The following is a 25,128-nucleotide window of genomic DNA, read 5'->3' as shown; positions in this document are numbered from 1 at the left end:
AAATGAGAGAAAGAGCATTAGAAAACTGAAGGGCCATAATTTGAAATCTGAGTCTTGTACTTGAATCAACCTAAATTGTTTTATTGTTTGTTGTTGTTGTTGTGTGTTTTTAATGAAACAGGAAGAGAGAGATCACTAGACTGAACTGAAAATAGTACTGGCTTTTTCTGATACAGCTAAAGATTTTCTGTCCACATTTTGGACAAGGTTCTTAGCATGCTGGAAGTAAGAAATAAGTTCTAGGAAATCTTCTCAACAAGATAGGAAAAATAATTTTAAAAGCTGGATGTGTTTTCTCCTATCATGTTTGGATTATATCAGTGTTTTTTATACTTAATTATGCAGCATGTAGTGTAATTTTAATGTGCTAAATGTTTAAATTAGAAACCAAAACACAGCAACCTTCAAGGCAAATAATAAATGGTGCATAATATGTGCTTCTCTTTGTAGTTATCTCTGGGATATTCCTCTCACCTACATGACTAACAGGTGCAACTTTACCCATTGCATCAATGCATATTTACTGGACCAGAAATCAGGTATGTGACTCAAAACTTTGGAAGCCATTTTAATTTAAGTATTACAGTTTACTGACCTTTCTGAGCATAGGGTGCAAAGATGAAATTACATAGAGTGCAGAATAATTGCAGAGACCCAGATTAAAGCACAGCAAGTTCTGTCATCAAACCATGTTGTCAAAGAGTTGACAACCACATGGACAGAAAGGCAGGTCTGGAATTTGTTAAGTCCAGTTCTCTTTTTATCCTGATGCATACCCAAACAGTCTTGAGCTGCATATCCTTCAGGGAGTGAGTACAATTAGAGTTGCTCTGCCAGTGTACTGAAATCTGAAGAAGCTGCTTTCAGCTCAAATATTATTTGCTTTGTTTCTTCTTACAAGAATAATCCATCTGGAACAAATTAAGTTTTTGAGAAAACTGTTGTGAAACTTGAAACTCTATGATCTTTTCAGATAAATACTCTGCTTTTGCTGCATTAGCTAGATTGAATATCAAATTGCAAGTCTCTGTGCTGGTTTTTTGTGTTTTGTTTTTTTAAATTCAGTCCTGGTTTTCTCCATACCACATGAATAGTTGCTTTACAGTGTCATGTAGTATTGTGCTAAAATCACTTCGGATATCTCCCTCTTTGTTCCACTTTGTTCTATTTTATTTGGCGTTCTTAAGCAACTCTTCCTCACTGTCTTACACCATCTGAATGAAGAAATTTTTTTTCTTCATTAAATTTCCCATACATTGGATTTAACTTGCAATTACATTTAGTTCATAAATCTAACTCCTGCCTCTGCTATTTGAAGTAAAACTGTAGAAGATAAAAATCAGATGTGTAGAGCTGATCTTGACATGTTTGCTGATCTTGACATTATTTCTAAACTTTTAAACTTGGCCTGGATGCTTAGAAAGAGTCTTTGTGAATTATCAGAATGGAAAAACAAAGTTGTCTAATTTAATTGAATGTGTGCTTGATCTTGTTATAATTAATAGGTAAGTAGCCTGATTTCAGATGTCCCTGTTGGTGATCTCATGCTCACCGTACTAGTTGTTCGTTCACTATAGAAATTTGGAAGTGTAGAATATAAGAGAAGGCGAGGCATATGAAAGAGTTCCAAGTAGAATGTTTACTGAATTTCAAGGACATTGGATTTGTTCTGCAGGTTCAAAACCTGGACAGTAATTGCAGTATTAGCTGAATTAAGGAACTTATTTTCCTGCTCCCCAAAGTTTTCCTTTTTTGCATCTAGTTGACTTTGAAACTAGATTATGTCCTTTCACCCACTTTAATGTCATCCCTAGTTGTCAGTTTATTTGTGTAATGTGTCACTGGTAATTGTGTATGTGAGAGGGGGACAGGGCTGTTGGAAAGGAGCGCTGACAGCAAATCTCTGTTAACTGGTAAGGTCTGCAGATGCCAATGGAGACTTAACAGGTTTGGTTGCGCAATGTTAAAAGCTGTAATAGCAGAGATGGATTCAGTATGAAAGCATCTTATAAATTTAGTTAATCTTTTACTTTGCTGTGAGTGGTTTGTTTCTACCAAATGAACTGTAGTAGTAGAATGCATAATAACTCACAAGCCCTGACTATAGAATAATAGTGTTAATTTTAGTTACGGTCTTATCAAGCCTGAGGCTTGATTTAGTGTAATGAAATACTTGCCCTGATCTCAAGAGTAATGGGGTATGCTCTATAACCTATTGCACACAGTTAACATGAGTGAAAAGTGTTACTGTCTGTTTTTTGGGTAGGAGAGCATCGCTTATAAAATTGTTGACAGTGTTTTGGCAACAGTGCTGTGGCAGTTATGTGCAATATTGTTCTCCTTTTGTTGTATTTTAGCGTGCAGCAGCAGGTGCAGCAGAGGGCAGATTATTATATTGTTCATTCAGTCCGAGTTAGCTTGGATAGATGAAGAAGTACGGTCCAATATTTTGGAGCCTTCCCTTGGAATATTTTTGCCCGCTATCTCCCCTCATAGTATGGAGTATTAGTGAGTGGAAAATGAATTACTAGTTCTCTAGAAATACTACTTCATACATTTAGTAAGAAAGAACAGATGTTGTGTCTTAGTGTCTGCTGCTAACTATCTGACTGTCCATTAGCTGTCATTGAACTTCCAGAAGAGGTGGAATGGATAAAATTCAATGTGGACATGAATGGTTATTACATAGTAAATTATGATGAAGACTGGCAAACACTGATTGATCTGCTGAAAAAAAACCACACTGCTTTAAGTGCTAAAGACAGAGCCAATTTGATCAACAATATTTTCAGCCTTGCAAGGTAAGACTTTCTTACTTCAATTAACATAAATTGAAATAGGTAGGAAAGTGTAAAAATGACATCCAAAAATATTTATCATAAATGAAGACATTTTAGTGTCACTGTCTTCTTGCTGGTGTTGTTAAACAAAAGCGCACACATCTAAAACATTTCTTATTACTCTTTGTATTCACTTATTACTCTGTTAGTGTAATGGAGTTTATTGTGACTTGGGCAAGACAGATGTTGTCACTTAAACCATTTCAACATTTCTGTTCATTGACCTGCAGTCTAGGAAAAGAGTCTCTGAAAAAGGCCTTTGAGCTGATCGATTACATTAAGGAGGAGAGCAGCACTGCACCTCTCACTCAAGCTTTGTTCCAGCTGGGTCTTATTTTCAGCCTTCTAGAGAAAAGGGGTGAACAACAACTGGCAGCACGCGTCATGGTATGTCCTAGTTTTCTGTTAATTGTAGCATTAAATAATAGTTTTCTGTAACGTTTACATTTAAGTTAGAGTTGACTATTGAATTTGTCATTCAGTAACCTCATCAAATTAAACATGGATTCTGGATTATTGTCAGTCTTAGCAATTCCTGTGAGGTAGAGATGGTATATTGCAGTGCTAAATTTTCTGTAATGACTTTTTTCCCCCCCAGCTTTTTGTAGGACTGGTAAGGTAGTGGAATCTGGGAAATTACAACAGGGGCTATAAAGGTCAAGATAGTGCAGGGTCTTTGGCATTGTCTAGTACAGAAAGGCTGTTTCCAAAATGGTTCTAGCTGGAGATTACAGATCAAATTGATTGATACAGAAGCTGCAGGAGGAAAAAAGGTAATGCTATTTTCTATGTAAATAATAACATGGAAATGTTCATCATTCCTCCATTGCAGCTGAGAGATAAGTTAACATAATGCACTATTACAGACATAGCAGTAAAATGAAGGTGGTAGGTTCAGTTCTTGTGGCAGAAATTATAAATTAGTCTTAGCTTTGCCTGCTTTTCCCTGTTATTTGGAAGTTTCCTTTTTGTACTCATGCAGAAGATTTAAATGATCCTTGGAAACTTGACAGAAACAAACAACAAAAAAGTAACTGCTATAATAATTTTGCTCATTGAGTAGTTGTCCAAAAAATTTGCTATTGTTATCTTCTCTGAAAACAGCCTACAGAATCTATTAGATGATAACAGTTTACATTTGGATATCTCAGCTAATGAGGTATTTGGTGGGGCACCTAGCTAGTACTACAAAAGTAGAAACAGAAAGAGTTCATGCTTTAGATAAAGCTTTGTTGTTTGTACTAAACTAAGGAGCACTACTGTCACTGGATGGAGTTAAAAGCAGTTAAACATGTAGAAGCTGTAATTATTTGAGATTGTAATGTGACTATGAGTTTGACCTGTAATAACATGAGGAATTTACATATACAGATATGTCATATCTCATGTATTTGAGAAAAACTACTATGCTTAACATCCACAGTTATAAGTGTTGTTGTTGTTGTTTTGGTTTTTTTAACTGATTTTGTTTGTGGAAAATCCTTTGTTAAGAATTAGCTATTGCTAATAATTTTTCCTCCTTTAGAACAGAATAGAACTCCTACTCGGAAACAAAATTGATCAACAGCACTGGACAGATGATGGGACATTATCTGAACGAGAACTTCGGTCAATGCTGCTAACTTTTGCATGCATCCATGATATAAGAAACTGTAGAACAACTGCATCTGAGTTGTTTGATAAATGGATGAAATCTAATGGAACTATGAGGTACTAAAACCACTGGGCTTTCACTGCTTTACCTATCTCTTCCTGTTACCCTGCCATCCGAGGGCACTTCATTCAGTCATTCAGTGTTGCTTATCTAAAAGTTCTAAGATGAGAGGGGAAACAGTGCTAGATTTTAAAATTTTGTCTGTAGTCATACTGAGGATAACTGCGAACCCATACACAGATTGCATCCGTGTATGCAAGCTGCCTACTCAAAGAGAATTACTTAGCAGTGTTGAAGTGTACCTTTTTATCTTGCAGAACTTGTTCTGCTCTGGGTTTTTGTGCATTTTGTGCCATAGAAAATGACTCTGTGTTATGTACCTTTTGCTATGCTATCATATGGCTTATTATGAGTGAGTTAAAGTACTAGGATAGCATGAATTCTTGTGTCCAGCAAGCATACGAGTGCTATGGAAATAAACTGCAGAAATTAGAGGGATCTCTTTCAAGCTAATCTTTTCATTTTGTAACTTTTCTTCCTTCTTTTCTCAGATGAGCATTTTTTGTCCTCCCTTTTTTGTTTTGTTTTGTTTTGTTTGTTTGCTTGTTTTGTTTTGTTTTTTCCCTGTAGTCTTCCTAGTGATCTCATGAAAGCCATATTTATAACTGGAGCCAAAACTAACGATGGCTGGGAATTCCTCCTAAGGATGTACACCTCTTCAATTCCTGAAGCAGAGAAAAGCAAAATAATAGAAGCTTTGGCCAGCACAGAAGATGTCAGAAAGATGATGTGGTATGAAGTAGACAATAAGTTCTGTGTTGCTTAAATTAAGTGTTAAAATCTTTTTATTTTTTTCTTTACTTTTTAAATAAATATGATTTTCTTTGTGCTATCGTTGAAAAAAAAAAAATTGTGCATATTGAATAAAATCTAGCTAAGTGTTTTCTGCAGGATTCCATGAATAGAAGAACATACTATTATTCACTTCAAAATAATGTGTATGATGGGGTAGGTCAAGTTGAAACATACACAAAGAAAACAATGAACATAAAACTTTGTAGCAGTTGTAAATAAAATTCAACTTTTTTGTGGTAATAGTAACACAAATGGCAGATTGTTCTGTTTATGTCTTCTTAACCAAGACAATAACTGTTGGCTTTTTTTGTTGTGTCTTTGGCCTTACACCATATTCCCATACCTCTTTGTAGTTTAAATCTTATTATTACGTGAGGGGCACATTAAACATGTCCTGGCAGGTGACTCTGGTTACAGCTTTTCTCTCTTAACTTATCAGTGAATTGTGTTTTATAGTACAAGCTGTGAGAATTTACTTCATCTCAACACCAGTGAATACTCAGGTTCTTGGATTAGAGCTGTGGTCGTTCTGTTCATGAAAGCTCAAGTGAAAAATGATTACAGTGCATATAAAATGTAGCATCCATATGCTCCAGATGCATTAAATTGCTTGTTATTTTTTCTGTTACATAGTCTTGTCCATCTAACTCATGAGTATCTGGAGGTACATGTGAAAATACGAGTAAGATTTCTTTTCCTGCCCCTTTTCATGTACTTTGTATTTTAGGTTAATGCAGAACAGCCTTGAGGGAGGAGTCATCAGGACGCAGGAGCTCTCGCATATCATAGCAACTATTAGCCACAGTTTGCCTGGACATTTGCTGGCCTGGGACTTTGTCAAAGAGAACTGGGAAAAACTTACAAGAAAGTAAGGCTTTTGATGTAGCTGAAATGCACACTCCCATTGGCAAAAGGATCACTCTTATCATGTCCCAGTGAATAAGTAGTTTGCTTCATACAAGCATATTCGTATTGAAATTTTAATTCCTGTTTTAATATCTGATTTTACAAAAATACTTGGAAAGTGTGTCTTTTTATCTCATTAGTAGTTGATGGGACTTTGGAGAAACCTAGAGCAAATCAGTTATTCTGGAAAATCTTGATTTGAATTCCTGTTAAAAGTGTTCCCTCGATGATGATTATGTAGGGTATTTATGTGGTGAAGGATATTCAAAAGTAGACCCAGGGAATTCACCCTTTATTTTGTCTTTCTATAGTAACCTCAAAACCAAAAAATACCGCTTGTTTTAGATATGTATGTTCTCCATCACTGACCTTCAAGGGTACCCAGCTGGAGAGCTGCAAATCTTCCATAAGCTGACAGTTAGATGGAAAATTGTATTTCTACGTTCTGGTTGCGATCTGAAACATTTTCCTGTTGCTAAAAAGGCTTCTCTCAGATGAAAATTCATGCTTTAGCATGCAGGATTAATTAATAATCAGTATTACAAAACTGTTTGGTTCTAAATTAGTTCTGGAGGACAACTTGATTGCATGTGAATGCGCACCACAAATACAGATGTTGCTGTTCAATGTGTGGTGTCTTCAGCTTTTACTGTTCATTGAAGTTTGAAAAATTTCCATGGCTCTTAAGTTCAGTTTTCAGAGGTATTAAGTGTCCTGAGGATTAGATTTCTAAGACCTTGTTAAAAAAACAGGTATGTGAACTTGAATTTAATTGCTTCTAGAGATTTCTAGTGAAACAAACTAAAAAGAATAAGAACGTGCATTCATAGAAACTGCGTGTTGAAGTGGCTCATGAATTTTTTTTCTTCTTTGTATTTCAGGTTTCACCTGGGCTCATATACTATACAGAATATCATTAGCTCATCAACTTCCCAGTTTGCAACAAAGGTGCATCTACTTGAGGTTGGTGACTTAATGAAACAGAAAACAGTGTTTTCTAGTGCCAGTGCTGTTTTTGGTTATTGGAGGATGAGGAAGATGTGTTATTTACAGTAATTAAGGCCCTTTGCAAGGATATACAGATTTTCCTATCCCTGTATCACACATAAGAAGCGTATACAGAAACATGCATTTGACTGCATTTTGAATCTGTGGCATAGTTGGCATACAGTCAAGTACAGCTAACTATTTATATTGCTTTGGTTTCCTAATGAATGCTCTGTCTCCCAAAATAGTGATAGAAAAAAAAATATATATATCATAGAATCATAGAATTATTTGGGTTAGAATGGATTTCTGAGGGCTGTCAAGTTCAGCTACCCTGCCATGAACAGGGACAGCACAGGTGGATCAGGCTGCCCAGGGCCTTAATCCAGCCTCCCCTTGAAAGTCTCCATCCACCACAACACTGCGTAACCTGTGCCAGTGCCTTACTGTTCTCACTGCAAAAGATTTTTTCCTTAAATCTAACCTAAATGTATCCTTCCTGAGTTTGAAGCCATTTCCCGTTGTTCTGTCGCCACAGTCCCTGCTAAAGTGTTTGTCCCCTTGTTTCCTGTGGCTTCCCTTTAGACACTTAAAGGCCTCTATTAGGTCACCTCACGTCCTTCTCTTCTCCAAGCTGAACAGCCCCAGTTCTCAGCCTATCCTCAAACCAGAGGCTTTGGTCTAGACTTTGTGAATAATCTGTGCTTTTCTGTGGAACGTGTTCAGGGCCTTAAAGATTGCTGTACATTATTTTAGCTGTCAGCAATTCCAAAAAGCTGTTTTGGATGTTCAGTATCCAGTTAATGCTCATTAGAAATCTCAGAGTCTTTCCTAACAAGGCCCTGAAGTTCATCTGTTAAGAGTGGTTTAAGGTTTGGTCTGATGTTTTCCTTCAGAAAACTGGGACAGGGGTAGCTGCCTGTGATTTGAGTGGTAGAATTTCAGGTGTAACCATTGATTGATAGGTATAATACTGAGCAGGAATGGAAGGTCAATCTGACATGTATGTGGCCTTTGCTTCTGGACCTATTTGTTTGGCCAGCATTGATTTTAATTAAGACTCTTTCTTTTCTCTTGTTATGCAGGTGAAGACATTTTTTGAGTCAAAATCAGAAGAGAGCTCTAAACTGCGTTGTGTAAAAGAGGCGATTGACACAATTCAGCTTAATATCCAGTGGATGGAGACGAACTTAGCAAAGCTACAAGAATGGCTGTAGTGCACTTAATGTTATAGTGTGCCAGCCAATAGGAAATCTGTGGACATCTGCTCCATTTCTTTTGCAAAAGCCAGGATGAAACCAGGCATCGCTGCAACATTGTTTGCACTATTAGAGAGTCTAGATAGCTCAGGGCATGTCTCACATAAAATTTGGTTTCCCTTGAAGCGTTTGTGTGCAGGATTAAATATTTATTCTGAAGCCATTTTCATCTGTAGACCAAACATCTCCGTGAGTGATGATACATCATTTTTTATATTTGAAGCTTACACCCTTAATTTGGAATCATGTTCCAGTTTCTCATCAGTGGAATTAATAATTATTTTTAAATGTAAAAATAAAGGTAGCTTCCACAGAAATTACAGAATCTGATGTACAACAGAGTCATACTCAAGATATCCATTAGTGGACTGAACCATTAACTGATGTTGCTGTGTTATTTGTGAGCAACTGCACAAAAGAACCATTGGAAGTGGCTGGAGGGTAGTTCATCTGTTAAAGTGACTACTGATTTCTCCACTTTTGACTGTTTAGTTTTCATTTCATCACTTGTTTCTGAGGTTCTGTAGTTAGTCAGCGTGTGTCAGCCACTTCATTAGGATAACTTTTTTTTTTCCCTTGCTTGTTACTTCCTATATACCTATATTGCAGGACAAATTGTGTATGCTGTTTCTTGTTTTTTCAACACAGTTCTAGGAATCTTCTCATTTAGTGCTTAATGGTTTCTTCTTACACTGTTGTGAAAAACCTGGTGAGACAAATCTGCAAATTCTTTAAAAGAAGGGGATCTAAAAGCAGAGATGTACCACATTGGAAAGGCAAAGTACCAGTTGTGCATTCTGTCTGCCAATCAGAAGCAGTGAAAAAGGCCATCTTTGAGGCTTCGTATATCCATACAACACATAGAAGATTAAGCGTACTTGTTTATGTGGAGATGTGATGATGTTTTTGAATGTTCCATTTCACTACTAATGCACCTTCTGTGGATTCTTGCAAACAGATTCACCTGTTGTCTTATTACAAGCCAATTACACGATCAGTTGTAAACTGCTGTGAAAGCGTTAACAGAAGTTGAATTGTTTGAACTAAATAAATTTAATCTACCAGTAAATTCTGAAGAAGGTGACACTTAGAATGTCACAGGTAATTCAGACTGAAGGCTTTGATTTATGAAATTGCAGCCTTGCCTGTACAGTTAATTCGCAGAAATGATAAGCTACGATAAACTTAAACCATGCTGTATTTTTCCCATCCTTTCAGTATGGGAAGTGCTTTCCTAGAAAAGAAGTTTCTCATTTTTTCTCATCAGCTCACATTAAAAATAACATTTGCAGTTCTAATCGTGAAGTTATCAGAAACAATGTTAGCTTTGAGAGTGTACAAATGGATGTTTGCCCAAGAGGCCCAGAAATGAACAGTTTTCACAGGTACTTCAGAAGGACTGAAAGTAGGTCATAACATCCTGTTTCCATGCAAGTTATGCAATTAGAATTGTAATCAACTACATTCTTTCGTGTTTTTATTAGCCAGCTGTCACATCTTCTGGTTTTATTTCTGCATCTTATTTAAACCTCTGTGCTCTTTGCATAAATATTATCTCCATATTTGTATATTTGTGTGTACATAGTTATCAGTTTTGTTTTGCAGTCCCTTCTCAGTGTTAAATGCTTTCACTTTTCTATCCTCTCAGCTCTGACTGGTACTGAGGCATATATAATTTTAGATGGAAACTGTGGAGGAAGATCCGCTCTTCTTCCTGACTTCTGCTGTAGGATTTTTTAACATTTTGTTCAGACGCTTTACTGATAGCTAGCTCTTTGCAAGGAAACTGCATGTGCAGCTCATCTTCAGAATGTGAACTGTACTAAGGAAGTCTGGAAGATCAGAGAGATTTTGGAGGGATTTCTGAATATTTTTTTCATTTTACTATTCTTTGGGGGTTTTTTGTTTTGTTTTTTATTTTATTTTATTTTATTTTTTTTAATTAAGCAATACTTTCACTATGCCATTTTTAGAGGACTTGATATTATTTTATGTCATGTAATCTATAACTTCATTAAAAGTTGTACTGGAGTCTTTCTTTCAAGTGAAGTTCTTAAAAATGATCCTCTCTTTTTGAGATTATTGGGAACTGATGAGGGTTAGAATGGCAAAGGCATGAGCAATGAACTGCCCTTTAAGAGTCACATCTGTCATGCCTTACTGCAGATAATGAAATCTTACTAGTTCTTTGAGCTTTCTTTGGCTTTTGGTCAAATGAAAAGCACATTGTAGCCAGCAGCAACACTTTAACTAGAAAATACTATGGAAATTAAGTAAAATTGCAGAGCTAAAGTTTTCTGTACATCCTAGGACTCACTTGCTTTCCAGTAGAAGATCTTTACTGTGCAAAGCTGTGCTGATGCTGCATCATTTCCTGCAATGTGAAATGATGGTGTTCAATACATTGGAATTGCAGAGTTTATATCTGGATGTTCTGCATCAGTTACTGTCCTCAAAGCCATTATGCACTGGTTGTTTTGTTAGTTCCCAGTATCCTCAGTTCATAATGAGTGGCCTTTTAAGAACTAATAGTGGTGAAAATCAAACATGCTTGTAAATATATATATATTTCTTTATATTTTCTGATGTGAAATTTGCCTACTAAGAAAAGTGCAAGCAAGCAGTTGAGCCCTGGAGAAAGGATTGATCCCTCTGCCAGCTCACCTTTTTTTTTTTTTTTTTTTTTTTTTTTTTTTTTTTCTTCTTTAGAGATGGAAGAAGTGCAAATAATGTAGGACAGAGCGTAAGACCTGTAATGTATGAAAAGATGGTAACATACAGAATGAAGAAGTTTAGAATAGGTGTAGTTGTTTGTTTGTTTTTTTCCCGTGTAACTGATCATAGAGATGATCGTTGTGCCTTATGGCTGGCGATTGAAGCAATACGCCAGACAGCATAAACAGCCTGTTCTCCTTCAGGAGCTAGCTGAGGTCTTGCAGACTGAGAAGGTTTGTTTTTCTGAGCACAACTCAACCCTGAGTTGATGGGAAAACAGAACACCATTGCTGAGGGTGCTTTCTTGTCATACAGATCATTTCATGGGTAAGTGAGGCATGCTGGGGGGAGAACAACTGAGCAGCGTTGGCTTTTGTTGTGTCCTGTAAATACGATATCACCATTCTTCAGCATACAAATTTTCCAGTTATGAAACTGCCACATACATAAGCACTTTGAAAATAATGTTGCAGCAACTTCCATTTATTATGTTGCTGTCGAGCTCATTTGGTTTCAGATTAATCCTGAAACTTCCTTCTTACCACTCGTCTGTGGAAATTTCTTACTTGGTAGAGAGCCAGCTTGCTTGGGCTGTAAGATCTGTATTAGCTGTTGGGCTTGGCACTGAGAAGGTGAAGAAAGATATTGTCTTCCACAGGGAGGAGAAATTTTAGGTCTTGAAACTTGTGAGACAGATTGTACATACATTGTAAGAGAGAGCTGTGAGGAAACAAATGGTGTGAGTAACTACTTCATCTTAGTGGCCAGCAGATACAGGAAGTCTAACTTCCAAAATTCTTCTTAAGCAGACGTTCTGAGTCCATCTTTCAGCTGTTCTCCCTTAGGTAGAACATTCCATGGTCTGACATAGACTGTACCATCCTTCCTTTGCTTTCTTGGGAGATGGTGTCTTTCTTTGCACTCTGAAGTTCTATTAATGCTGCCTCAGTGACCATTCTTACTTAGATGCACTTGCTGGGTTTGGTCACAGACATTTTAGCTCCTCACGAAACTCTGATCCTCGAGTCACGTAGTGCACTCAGTTTGCCACGCGCTGAACATTTATTGTTTGATATTTGCAATAAAGTGCAAACACAGTGAATTTAAAATAGTAATACTGTTTATGCTTATCGCTTTCATCAAGATGCTACCAAATGGTCAGAAATTTTTGTTACTTTTTTTGAGGCATGGAGTCACGCGGTTTCTAGGAAAAAAATATATATTTACCATATTAAACTCAGGTCATATTGCTAAAGAATTTAAATCTTTAATTTTGTTGTGCTGTTTAAACCTGCTGTTGTAATAGAGATATTGATTTTTATATGTGATAATTTAACTTTGATCCAGAATAGGGGACAGGCATCTTTTCCAAATTATAACACAATCTTAAAGACACGGCTTTTAAAAAAGGGCATAGCCTGAATGAATTTAAAGTCCAATTTGAGGGGAGTTTTTAAAAATGAAGCATAGATGTTCTGTTCCAAGATTTGGGAGACTGGAAGAGTTTGAATATGCGGCATAAGATGGCTTTCTTCAGTGGGAACTGAGTCCTGTCAAGGTTAAGTTAGGTATCCCTGAAAAACACCTTATGGGCTCATTTGAAATGCTGTGTAGTGTAGGTACTTGTAAAGGGTTGCTCTTTGTATTTTAAACACTGTAGTAATATACAAGACAATGTTAATTCACAGGTGTCTGAACTGTGAGTGGTAAAACTGCAGGTGGTTAAATACCTGCCTTCAAATGGGGATTCAAATATTGTATGTGTGCGTGTGTACGTATAGATATATATAAAATATGCAAAGTCGTCTGTTTCATTTGTAAAGGGAGAAAAAGCTTATTTTCTTCATATTTCAGAGAACTGTTTTTGCATATTACCAGCACTGATTTGGAAGGCATGTGTAATGCAAACACTATTGCTTTTTGTGAGATAGAAATAAAGTATTTCAATATAACCTTTTCTCTGTGATGTTTTTTTTTTCTTCATGGTACCTCCCATGGGGGCTGCAGCCTTACCAGAACCTCACGTCGTGTGCCTTAGGGTCAGCATGGAGACATCTGAAACTTCCCACATACCAGTATCCAGAATCAGTTACTGTGGCATCATCAGGACAAGAGAGATGGGAAGAGGAGCCCTATTAGCTGGCATTCCTGACCTGATCCAAGAATGGTACACTTTCCCTCTCCTGGCCTTTCTCCATGGCCTCTGGGAGCTGGGATTCCTGAGGACCAGTCTTCCTAGTAAAGGCTGAGGCAAGGGAGATGTTCCATACCTTGTTCTTTTCCACACCCTATGTAAAGTAGATCTTCCATTTTGTTCAGTAGAGGGCACGCACTTGGTCCCAGCATTGTTACAGAAGACTGCCTCGTTGCTCTTGATGTCTCTGTCCAAATTCAATTCTAGTTGGGCTTTTGCTTTCCTAACTTTGTTTGTGGACGCTGTATTCCTCTAAGGTTACGTGTCTCTGCTTCCGCTCTCTGTATTTTTATATGTGAGTGTGCCAGAGATCCTTGTTCATTCACTCAGATCTCCTAGCATTATTGCCTGGTTCTCTTCAATGGTATGAGTGTCTCCAAAGCTTGGAGGAGATGATCCTTGTTCAGTTAGAACTGCCTCCATAGCTGCAAGTTTAGCAAGCTGATACTTCAATAGCTAATTTGCTAGTTCTTCAGCCTGAGCTATGGTGGGATTACAGGTAAAAACAAGGATGTTGCTGAACATCAATGGCTGTTCCTTTAGCAAAATTGTACCAAACTTGTCCTCAGTGTCATAGCCATACCAAATTGACGTGACTGTGAGGGGTCTATCCTTTCCACTCTGTACTTCCAGTTTCTTGTAATCTGTTCTATGTAGACCAAGTTAGGCATAGGTTGCTTTGGAGGCTAGGTATTGGGTATAGGAGTTGTGTGATTATCAGTTACGGAGCCAAAATGTACATCACTTCTATCTTAATCAGACAAAACAATGGCAGAGAAGAGCTGGTGGATTCCTGATTCAAATTAGTGGTGTTAGGTTTATGAGCAAATCCTCATGTGGCTCAGGCAGAAACAGGTGCTCTGTATTTTAAGGAGCAACTGTGATGCTACCAAACTACATCAGTGTACTTACTGTTAAACAAAAACCTTTATCTAAATGTTAGCACCCCATCTTGAAGCCTCTGCCTACCGAACTTACAGGTACCATGGTGATCTATTTTTTCTCATTGCAATTTCAAGCACTCGTAGTAGCTTAAAATATCCTGCAGTGTCTGAGGCAGATAAAAGTGACCATTCATCGTAAAAGCAAGACTGCATGAATTCAGTTGGTGGCATGAATTATTTTCACCAGCTACATAGGGACTGCCGGAGGTTTGAGCCGTAAAGTGAGTTCTTTGTGTCTCCATGTTTCCACCTGTTCTCCATTAGATGGAACATTCCTTCCTCTAATGGACTGGGTTTTCCAGTGCTGGAAGATGTTATCTTTCCTTGCACTCTGAAATTTCAAACAATGCTGTCCCACTAACCATATATTTTGTATGCGTTTCGTGCATCCGGACTTGTAAGCTGGATTTCAGAGTTCCTGTATCCTGTTTCACACAGTTACTTGGTTCCACCACATGGTAAATGTTATGGTCCCACATCTGGCTACGTTACACAGAGAGATGTCTGTGTGTGTGACTGCTCTTACATGACACTTGTTTGTATTTGCTAATTTTTATGGAGATGCTACTTGGAAGGAGTGGGAAACACAACAGCAACTTGAGACCTGGAACACTGGGGCCATGATGATGGGGGAAACATGTAAAAGGCTGCATTTTAGCATTGCTTATATCTGTAGATGGAGTGGAAATCCAGGCAGTTGTATGCCCCCTTGGTTCTGTAAGAAGAGTGCAGTAATTTATTCAGCTTGTGGTGGTAGTGATTAAATCATTCCACAGCAATAAGTAACTGCCAGTATGATAGCCCACACTCATTTTTTTGTCATACAACAATTTTCCTTAATAGCCAGCGCACTGCTGGCTCATGTTAAGTTTCTCATCCATCAGGACCCCCAGGTCCTTCTCTGCCGAGCTGCTCTCAAGGACCACTCCTCTCAGCCTGTACAGGTGCCTGGGGTTCTTCCGGCCCAAGTGCAAAACCTTGCACTTTGCCGTGTTGAACCTCATTAGGTTCACCCGAGCCCAGCTTTCCAGCCTGTCAAGGTCCCTTTGAATGGCATCCCTTCCTTCCTCCATGTCAACCACACCACTCAGCTTGGTGTCGTCAACAAACTTGCTGAGGGTGCACTCGATTCCATCACTGATGTCATTGATAAAGATATTAAAGAGCACCGGTCCCAAGACAGATCCCTGGGGGACACTGCTCATTACTGGCCTCCACCTGGACATAGAGCCATTGACCACCACCCTCTGTCTGCGGCCTTTCAACCAATTGCTTATCCATCGAGTTGTCCACCCATCAAATCCACATCCCTCCAATTTGGAGATGAGGATGTGATGGGGGACCATGTCAAAGGCCTTACTCACGTCCAGGTAAATGACATTGGTTGCCTTCCCTGTGTCAACCAACGCCATCACTCCATCATAGAAGGCCACAATATTGGTTAAGCATGACCTTCCCCTGGTGAAGCCGTGCTGGCTGTCTCGGATCACATGCTTGTTCTTTATGTAATCGAGCATGTTGTCCAGGAGGATCTGTTCCATAATCTTCCCAGGCACAGAGGTGAGACTCACCAGCCTGTAATTCCCCGGGTCCTCCCTGCTCCCCTTCTTGTATATGGGAGTGACGTGACCCTTCCTCCAATCATCCAGGACCTCACCTGACAGCCACGACTTCTCAAATATGTTGGAGAGTGGCTTGGCAACCACCTCAGCCAGCTCCTTCAGGACCCTGGGATGCACGCCATCTGGCCCCATAGACTTGTGCTTATTCAGTCTCATGAGGCACTCTTGGATTTGCTCTGCACTTACAGTGGGGAGGGATTTACCTCCTTGGTCCCCACATAGAGGTTTGGGGATGCAGGGCTTAGGGATGTGAGAAAGACTAGAATCCTTGCCACCAGTGAAGACTGAGGTGAAGAACTCATTCAGCACCTCAGTTTTCTCTTCATTTGTTGAAGACAGTCCTTTTAAATTTACCAAAGAAGGTACACCCATTTTGGCCTGTCTCTTCTGGCCAATGTACCTGTAGAATGTCTTCTTATAGTTTTTCACATCCCTTGCCAGGTTCAGTTCTTCCTGCACCTTGGCTTTCCTGATCCCACGTCTGCGAGTCCAGATGGCATCCCTGTATTCTTCCCAGGTGACACAGCCTTGTTTCCAGAGCTTGTACACCCCTTTCTTGGCCCTCAGTTCACTCAGCAGGTCCTTGCTGAGCCATGGCTCCTACCATGGTTTCCTACCTCGTCTGCCCACTTTCTTATTCAGAGGGATAGAGACCTCTTGTGCTTTCGGGAGGGCATCCTTGAAGAGTAGCCAGCTCTCCTCAACATCCTTGTCTTTAAGGACAGCACCCCAGGGGATGTTGGCCAACAATCCATTGAATAGCTTGAAGTTCACTCTTCTGAAGTTCAGGGTCCTGATCCCACTCTTTGCCATGCCCCACTCTTTGCCAGGCCCACAGCCCTCAAGATCACAAACTCAACCAGGGCATGATTGCTGCAGCCCAGGCAGCCTCCAACTTTGACACCTTTGATGATCTCCTCCGTACTGGTGAGTAGCAGGTCCAGCAACGCTTCACCTCTGGTTGGTCTGTCCAGTACCTGGACCAAGTATTTCGTGATAGACCTCAGGCTTTTCTCAGCAACTTCCTCACTGCCAGCCTGAATTATCAGTAGCAGGCAGTAATCAGAGGGGCGAATCAGCCCAGGAAGTTTCCTTGAAATGTCCCTGCCCCATGCCCCAGGGAGGCAGCATACCTCCCTATGGGTAGGGTCTGGCTGACATATAGGGCCTTCTGTTCCTGTCAGGAGGGAGTCACCTATGACAACCACCCTTCTTTCCTTTCAGGTAGAGGCAGTCCTGAGGCATGGGGTTGACTGCTTTGCCTGAGGCAACCTCATGGGTGGACCTCCCTCCACACTCTCACTCACCCCTCCCTGTGTGGTTTTGTGAAACAAGACATTGCTGGTGTGTGTCCGTTTGGGGGTGAGTCCAATGCTGGCTGCAGGTCTACAAGCTCAGATGGGTGTTGTGCTGCTCTTCTGTCTGTGCCTTCCGCTCTTCCAACTGGTTCTGTGGTTTAAATGGTAACCAGAGGGAAGGCTAACAGTGAGAGGTAACTACAGCATATCATAATGAGAAAAAATTAAACAAAAATGGGAGCAGAATAGGGACGGGTTATGTCACAGATTTATCTCTAGACCTATCTGTGTCCAGGATGAGGGGACAGCAGGCCCACTGACCAGAAAAAAAAAAACAAGCCAAAACAGGAGTTGGGGGTAGGGGTTCAGTAGTTTTACAGGCCAGTTTGGCCCAATGCTATGACTAAGGGGGCAAAGGATCCACAGATCCACACACTGGGAAAAAGGAAAGGGTAAAGGGAGAAGAGCAGGGAGATGGGAGCTGGGCCTAAAATTAGAACAGCAACAAACTGAGGACGAAAGGCAGTTTACTAAATATGATATCCAAATGCAAGATAAGACAGTTTAACACAAAATAATTGGAACTGACACAAATAAATCAAATAGAAGAGAGTGTCCAAAACTGAAGGCCTTATGCTAAAACTGAAAGTAAAATGATGACCATGCACTGTGAGATGAGCAGCAAAAAATGAGAGCAGTCTTGTGACTCCCAAGCAGTTTATCTTAACCTCCAGATAAAAAGTCCTCCAGGGTATGTAGTACTTCTGCTTTTGTGAGAGAGAGGTACCCAAAGAATCAACAATGCATGGAACTGGAACAGCAACTCGTTAAATCATGGTTCTTGAAAAACTTGTAAGATGTGAAATACAAACAACAAAATAAAAAATACATGGAAGGTAAACCAAGCAGAAAACAGGGGATGAACACATACTAACGGAAATAAAGTTATTAGATAGGCATTAAACCTGTGAGACCTTGACTGTTAAGGGCTAGGGAGGGATTTCACTTTGGCATGCAGGTGATAAAAGACACAGGAGCAATTGATTGCTGGAGATGACCCACCTCATGCCCTGCATAGAAGCAAAGCAGTGCCTCCCCTGTCCACATTTCCCTTTGCAGTGTGCTGTGGGAGGTCCCAAAGGAACGGTTGCAGCAGCATGGGAGGCCTCCAGGCCCAGCAGAGGTCAGACCTGCCCTGTGCACAGCACTGACAGATGCACGGGTGGCAACACGGATAATTTTTATGGAATTTTACTGGGGAATCAGCTCTTGGAAAGGGTGGATAGGAGCAGGACAAGGGGAAATGGTGTTAGGTTGAAGGAGGGAAGATTTAGGGTGGATGTCAGGAGAAAATTCTGTACTATGAGAATGGAGAGGTGCTGGAACAGGCTGCCCAGAGAGGTTGTGGATGCCTCACCCTGCAGGTGTTCTAGGCCAGGTGGATGGGGCCCTGGGCAGCCTGGTCTAATAAATATAGAGGTTGGTGGCCCTGCCTGTGGCAGGGGTGGTTGAAGATTGGTGATGTTTGAGGTCCCTTCCAACATGGGCCATTCTGTGACTCTGTTGTCTGATGCAGTCCGAGCCCCTGAGGGCTGCTTGTGGCCCAGCTGCAGGCATGGCCGTGTTCTGGCCAGTTGCTGGGGTGGTGTCCTAGTGCTGCCTGCGGGGTGGCCTCTTGGCAGGAGGTGCAGAGTGCTCAGCCGTGTGAGTCCTCCTCCTCTTCATAGCTCGCCGAGGCGCCCTGCGTGAGCGCTCCCTGCCCCTGCTGGCACTGGAGGGACCTGGCACTGCCTCCCCCGGCTCCTCTTGGGCGGCTTCTTGGGCAATTGGCACCAGAGCCGGGATGGATGGAGGCTGGCTGGGTCCCTCACAAATGGCAGAGGTTGAGGGGCCAGGAAGCTCCCCCACGTTGGCTTACGTGGTGCTGCTGAAGGGCTGCGGGCCAGGGTCAGAAGTCTCTGCTGGGGAGGCAGCTGCACCACGGGTAGCTGCAGGGCTGCTCTCCTGCCCTGTGGCAGCATGGGAGGCCTCCAGGGCCAGCAGATGTTGCACCTCCCCACTGCAAAACTGCACAGCTTGGGCAATGAGCTGTTGCACGAAGCTGGTGGCCTGGCTTTGCAGGGAGCCAAGCAGCCACAGGGACAGTGCTCCCTCATCCAGGCCAAAGATGCGCAGTCCGGAGATGACAAGGTGGAGCACTGCAGAGGCTGCCCCATGGTCAGCCCCAAAGAGCTGCCTCAGCTCCTGGCGGAGCCATGGCAGCAGGGGCTGGAGCACAGCTGGATGCTGGCGGAACATGGCCGCCCAGGTGGGCACCGCAGGCACCTGCCCTGCAGCCTCAGGTTGCTGCTGGGGATCTCTCCCTTCCTGCGCAGGCCATCTGACAAGGAGCTTTTCAAAGCTGTCGTCCACAAGCACTGAGTGCAAGATGTACTGCACTGTGCGTTTGCAGAGGGGGCATGTGGGCCTACTCTCAGCCCAGCGCTGGATGCAGCCAAAGCAGAACTGGTGCAGGCATGGAATGACATAGCTGCCATCATCCCTGGTGTCCAGACAAATGGGGCAGCGATAGTGCAGCTCCGCGTCCATGCTGTCCAGCTGCTGTGGTGGGCAGGAGAGCGCAGAGGATGATGGGCTGCTCCTCACTCCTCTGCTGCAGCAGCAGGGGTCACGCTAGAAAAGGAAGAGAGGCCACGGTCAGTCGCTGAGCCCGGCAGGGGAGGAACAAGTGCCCACGTCCCTTGCCAAGTGCCCAATTCCCTCCCTCCCAGCTGCCCAGGGTGAGGTGTCCCCTTACCGGCTCCCTTTGCTGCTGGGGCCTTCTGGGTGCCCCGGCTGCCTGAGCCAGGCAGGTCGGGGAAGAAGCTCCGGTGGCTCTGGGGACGAGCACTGAGAGCGGCTGTCAGCAGCTCCCAGAGCACGAGACCAGCACCAAGGCAAGACTTGCCGCTCGCTCCAAACCTCACAGGCACTCTCCGCTGGTTGGAAAACTGTAAAGACAGGTCACAATTTGGATGGAGAAAAAACCTAATAAAATAATTCCAGCAGTGTGCACAGGCGGTCAAGAAGGCCAATGGCATCCTGGCTTGTATCAGAAACGGTATGGTGAGCAGAACTAGAGAAGTCATCTTACCCCAGGACTTGGCATTTGTGAGGCCTCACCTCGAGTACCGTGCTCAGTTTTGGGTACCTCAGTACAGAAAGGACATGGAAGTGCTGGAGCAGGTCCAAAGAAGGGCAACAAGGCTTGTGAAGGGCTTGGAGAATGTGCCCTCTGTAGAGTGACTGAAGGAACTAGGGCTGTTTTGTCTGGGGAAAAAGAGGCTAAGGGAGGACCTTATTGCTCTCTTCCAGAACCTGAAAGGTTCCTACAGCAAGAGTGGGGTTGGTCTCTTCTCACTGGTGACAGGTGACAGGACAAGGGGAAATGGCCTCAATTTGTGCCAGGGTAAGTTTAGGTTGTGTATCAGGAAAAACTAAATTGGAGAGGTATGGATTTGAAGGATGGACTGTTCGGTGGATTCAGAACTGGTTGGCTGGTCACAGCTGAAGGGATATGATCAATGGTTCTGTGTCAGGATGGAGACTGATCACAAGCAGAGTCCCTCAGGGGCCGGTCTTGGGACCAGCGCTCTTCAACATCTTCATCAGTGACACAGACAATGGCATCGAGTGCACCCTCAGCAAGTCTGCAGATGACAGCAGGCTGAGTGGTGCAGTTGATACATTGGAGGGAAGGGAAGATTTTGCATGTTAGCATCATGACATGGGGCTCTTATGGCGTGAATATTTCTTTATTGCTGTGATGATCATGATCATCTTGTGTATCCCTAAAATCTTGTGTATCCCTATCGTCTTGTGTATTCATGCTTATTCTCCTAAGTGAGCCTTTTATAATCTAACACACATTCAGTACACATAATTCAGTACATTTCCACGAATAATCCATTGGCCAGAAAGCAAGCAAGTTCCATAACAAGCAGATAGATTATCTTATGTCTACATACAAAACACCTCTGTTTATTCCAACCTTCTGTCTCCTTCCCAGAGCTTCATTATCAGTGATTCAGCTTTCAGTGAGGCTGAGCTGACCTCCCATTTCCCACATCTCCCCCTACTTTACTAATGAAAAATGCATGATTTAAAGAATCTTGTATCACTTCTGAACACACTGTAATAAGCAAGGAATGCAAACTAAAACTCAGAGAAAAGCAAGAGCTAACCCTGCTTTTAATACATTTTATATCCACACGCCCAGGCTTAATTACACCAAGCTGAGTAATTTCTATAAGCAGCTAAACTAGAATTATCTCACTGAACTAATGATTGATTCTTTCCACTATAGTTAAAATACAAAACAATAATCCATTTTAACCAAACCAAATAGTTCCACAACAGTTACTAGGTCATCTTCAAGATGGCAGTATTCAGCTCTGTTGTTGCTGCTGGTGTCAAATGTTGTAGTGATGATAAGTCTGGATCTCCTTCCAGCAATCTGAAGAGGGGGCTTGGCATACAGGAGATGAAACACCAGTAACAAATTGTTGACAAATGATTGGGCTGTTCTTCATGCCCTGAGGCAACACAGTCAAATGGTATCTAAGACGGGGTTCCCCATTATTAGTAGAGGGAACCAAAAATGCAAAACAGAAGTGTATCATCAGAGCACAGTGGGATGTTAAAAAAACAGTCTTTCAAGTCTATTACTGTAAGCAGACATGACTGTGGAAGCATAGTGGGGGAAGGCAGCCCTGGTTGCAAAGAGCCCATATCTTCAATAACAGCTTTAATCTTTCTGAGATCATTAAGTCTCCATTTCCCTGATTGTTTTTTGATAACAAACAGGAATTCTACAGGCTTGTAGTTGGCACTGTATGTTCAGCCATGAGTTCTTCTTGAACAAGGATATTTAACTGCAGCAATTTATCTTGGGATAGGCGCCACTGGTCCACCCCCGGGATCAAAGGGATTGTTGAGGCCCTTGCTGCCCCCTCTCCCCAGCAGTGGTAGCAAAGAAGCTGCTGGCACAGCAGGTGAATTGGAGGAGGACCCTGCAACTCCTTCACTCTTGGGTGGACTGGGAATGATCAACAACAAGCCCACATGACTTTTTAAAGCTTTAAAAATTTTTCTCCAGGTTTTATGCAAGAAAGACATCATCTTATCACCTTTAGTGGATGCATCCCACAATTTCATCCCAATCCTTTCCCAAGTCTCTGGACTGTAAAATATTTGACTGGTGATAGAGGGATCCATTCTGGTGGCCCTTGCAAGCATTTGCTGTAGATCAGGGGAGGATACTGACACTCCCCATCTTTTAAGGATAGACTGAAAGGTGACTATGGCATTTTTCTGTTCTATGGTCATTTTGTTCCCCGTAGTGCGCATGCTTACCTTTGTCCAGCAAGAGGCAATTGAAGCACTAAGGCATGATGAATCCTCGGTCTGCTCTATCTCAATACTGCCCTGTATAGGATTTCCACATTTTTCTCAACACATTTAGCATGTTTTGTGTTTTTTTTTCAACACCTGCCATGTTTATCTTAATGCATTCCATGTTTTTTTTCAACGTCTGCTGCATTTATCTCAGTGTGTTCGTATATTTTTTCAACCCTTGCCGTGTTTATCTCAAAGTGTTCCGGACAAGTCAGTCTTCAAGTTAGGCCACATCTCTGGTCGAGCCCTTGTTTGAAGTCCCGTTTCATAGTCCTTGTGCCTTGTCCCTGTTCTGGAGTCAGATGTCGTGACCTAGCTTCAGAATGCAGGGTCCTCATGCCATGAAGATTTCTTTATTGCTGTGATGATCATGATCATCTCCATCATCCCATGTATCCTTATCATCTTGTATTTTCATGGCTATTCTTCTAGGCAAGCCTTTTGTATTCTAACACACACATTCAGTACATTTCCATGAATAATCCATTGGCTAGAAAGCAAGCAAGTTCCATAAGAAGCAGAGAGCTTATCTTATGCTTAGGTACAAAGCATCCCTGTTTATTCAGACCTTCTGTCTCCTTCCCAGAGCCTTATTATCAGTGAGCCAAAATTCAGCAAGGCCAAGCTGAACTCTCCATCCCCCTCAGTAAGCCATCCAGAGGGACCTGGACAGTTTGGAGAAGTGAGCCCATGAAAACCTAAAAAGGTTCAATAAAGCCAAGTGCAAGGAAGAAAGAAAGAAAGAAAGAAAGAAAGAAAGAAAGAAAGAAAGAAAGAAAGAAAGAAAGAAAGAAAGAAAGAAAGAAAGAAAGAAAGAAAGAAAGAAAGAAAGAAAGAAAGAAAGAAAGAAAGAAAGAAAGAAAGAAAGAAAGAAAGAAAGAAAGAAAGAAAGAAAGAAAGAAAGAAAGAAAGAAAGAAAGAAAGAAAGAAAGAAAGAAAGAAAGAAAGAAAGAAAGAAAGAAAGAAAGAAAGAAAGAAAGAAAGAAAGAAAGAAAGAAAGAAAGAAAGAAAGAAAGAAAGAAAGAAAGAAAGAAAGAAAGAAAGAAAGAAAGAAAGAAAGAAAGAAAGAAAGAAAGAAAGAAAGAAAGAAAGAAAGAAAGAAAGAAAGAAAGAAAGAAAGAAAGAAAGAAAGAAAGAAAGAAAGAAAGAAAGAAAGAAAGAAAGAAAGAAAGAAAAAGAAAGAAAGGAAGGAAGAAAAAGAGAGAGTGGTTAAGCTAATGATTCTAACACCAGGACACCAGGAGGAGAGGGGGCTCCAGTTCAATGACTGTGCATGCGCATTTTCACATTTGCCCAGAATTATGGTTTCATTGAGGTGTGATCATCAGTTTTTAGCTGTGTTTTCCTGACAAAAAGGAAGCAGCTGTAGATGACAGAAATGAACATCCTTCTGAACAGAGGCAGCAAAAGCCTGCTATCTGTTTTTGGGACCTCTGTTGTCTAAGTCTGACAGATTCTTACATTCAATGTGTTTGTTTTACCACAGTTATGCTTTAGTGCACTGATTGAGATGTGTACAAAAGATACAGCTAATTTTTAAGACACAGTAAACTGCTGGCATTTTATTATGAGCAATAGGAATTACACCAATTTTCATTATCCTTTCTCGGGCCACTTGTTTTGGATCCTGAAAATGCATTTTTTAATGCATGTGAGAACAGCAGTACCTAGGATGCAGTGGCTCATATCAGAAGAGAATCTCCCTAAGCTTCTCTTCAACAGTATGAGAGCAAAAGTGCACTGGGTATTTTCAGAAAGATGTAGTGTAACAACCTGCTTGCACAGCCTTCTCTGCTAATTTTATTCTCAGGTAAATGATGCAATCCTCCTGATGGGAGTGTGCATCTGGGGTCAAGGGGATCTAGTTTTCCCAGTCTGACAGATTATTTATCAAACAACTATTATCATTGCTTCTGAATTATAATTACCTGGACACAATCCACTCTGTTCAGAGTCTCCCGATACAAATTGAATCCACTGTGGTGGAAATAGTTGAAATCTCTCCTCAGGCTGGTAAATCCAGGCTAAAGGGCAAGACAGGCAGCATCTCAGAAGTTTCTTATTATAAACAACAGTTGCGTTTGCTTCCCAGCTCCCTTGAAAGGGTATTGCTTTCTATGAAACTTTAAAGGACCATTTACTCAAGTGTTCCTCTGAAAGAATGCATGGTAAAAAGACTACACATTTTCCCAACATCTGGTGATTTGGTGTATTGTGTTACATAAATACAGTCTGGTAGATTCTGTCCACACGTAGTTACTTGCAGAAATTACGGGCACCTATGTATCACTTGTGTCCAACATCAAAGTGATATTTGAAATTTAAGGAGGAGATAAACAACGAAGTCAGACTCTGCCTCTGCTGTGGGTAGGCAATAATATATTTCAACATTTAACAGGAGACATGAACAGCACAGGC

General features: G+C 41.3%; 1 protein-coding gene and 1 pseudogene across 4 annotated transcripts in view; one reads left to right on the top strand and one right to left on the bottom strand.

The window, feature by feature from the left end:
• The window catches only part of LNPEP (leucyl and cystinyl aminopeptidase), a 50,728-nt gene extending 37,560 nt beyond the window's left edge, over nt 1-13,168 (top strand). For 3 of the 4 annotated variants that reach the window (XM_015849493.3, XM_085529452.1, XM_085529454.1), the window contains 8 exons: nt 451-539; nt 2,621-2,801; nt 3,071-3,227; nt 4,366-4,550; nt 5,125-5,286; nt 6,077-6,217; nt 7,137-7,218; nt 8,328-13,168. In XM_015849493.3, coding sequence (XP_015704979.2) covers nt 451-539; nt 2,621-2,801; nt 3,071-3,227; nt 4,366-4,550; nt 5,125-5,286; nt 6,077-6,217; nt 7,137-7,218; nt 8,328-8,459 — 1,129 coding nt within the window. In that variant the 3' untranslated portion in view covers nt 8,460-13,168. Of the gene's footprint in view, nt 1-450; nt 540-2,620; nt 2,802-3,070; nt 3,228-4,365; nt 4,551-5,045; nt 5,287-6,076; nt 6,218-7,136; nt 7,219-8,327 lie in introns of those variants that run through there. The other variant, XM_085529453.1, reaches the window with a different exon arrangement.
• Nucleotides 13,169-18,924: 5,756 nt separating this feature from the next.
• Nucleotides 18,925-19,911, bottom strand: LOC146753839 (uncharacterized; annotated as a pseudogene).
• Between the last annotated feature and the right edge of the window lie 5,217 nt (nt 19,912-25,128).

This window comes from Coturnix japonica, chromosome Z (assembly GCF_054131305.1).
Source record: "Coturnix japonica strain WE chromosome Z, WE-NBRP24, whole genome shotgun sequence".
In the NCBI taxonomy this organism is placed as follows: Eukaryota; Metazoa; Chordata; class Aves; order Galliformes; family Phasianidae; genus Coturnix; species Coturnix japonica.
Note: the sequence above shows the minus strand (reverse complement) of the source record. Positions and strands in the feature narration are given on the sequence as shown.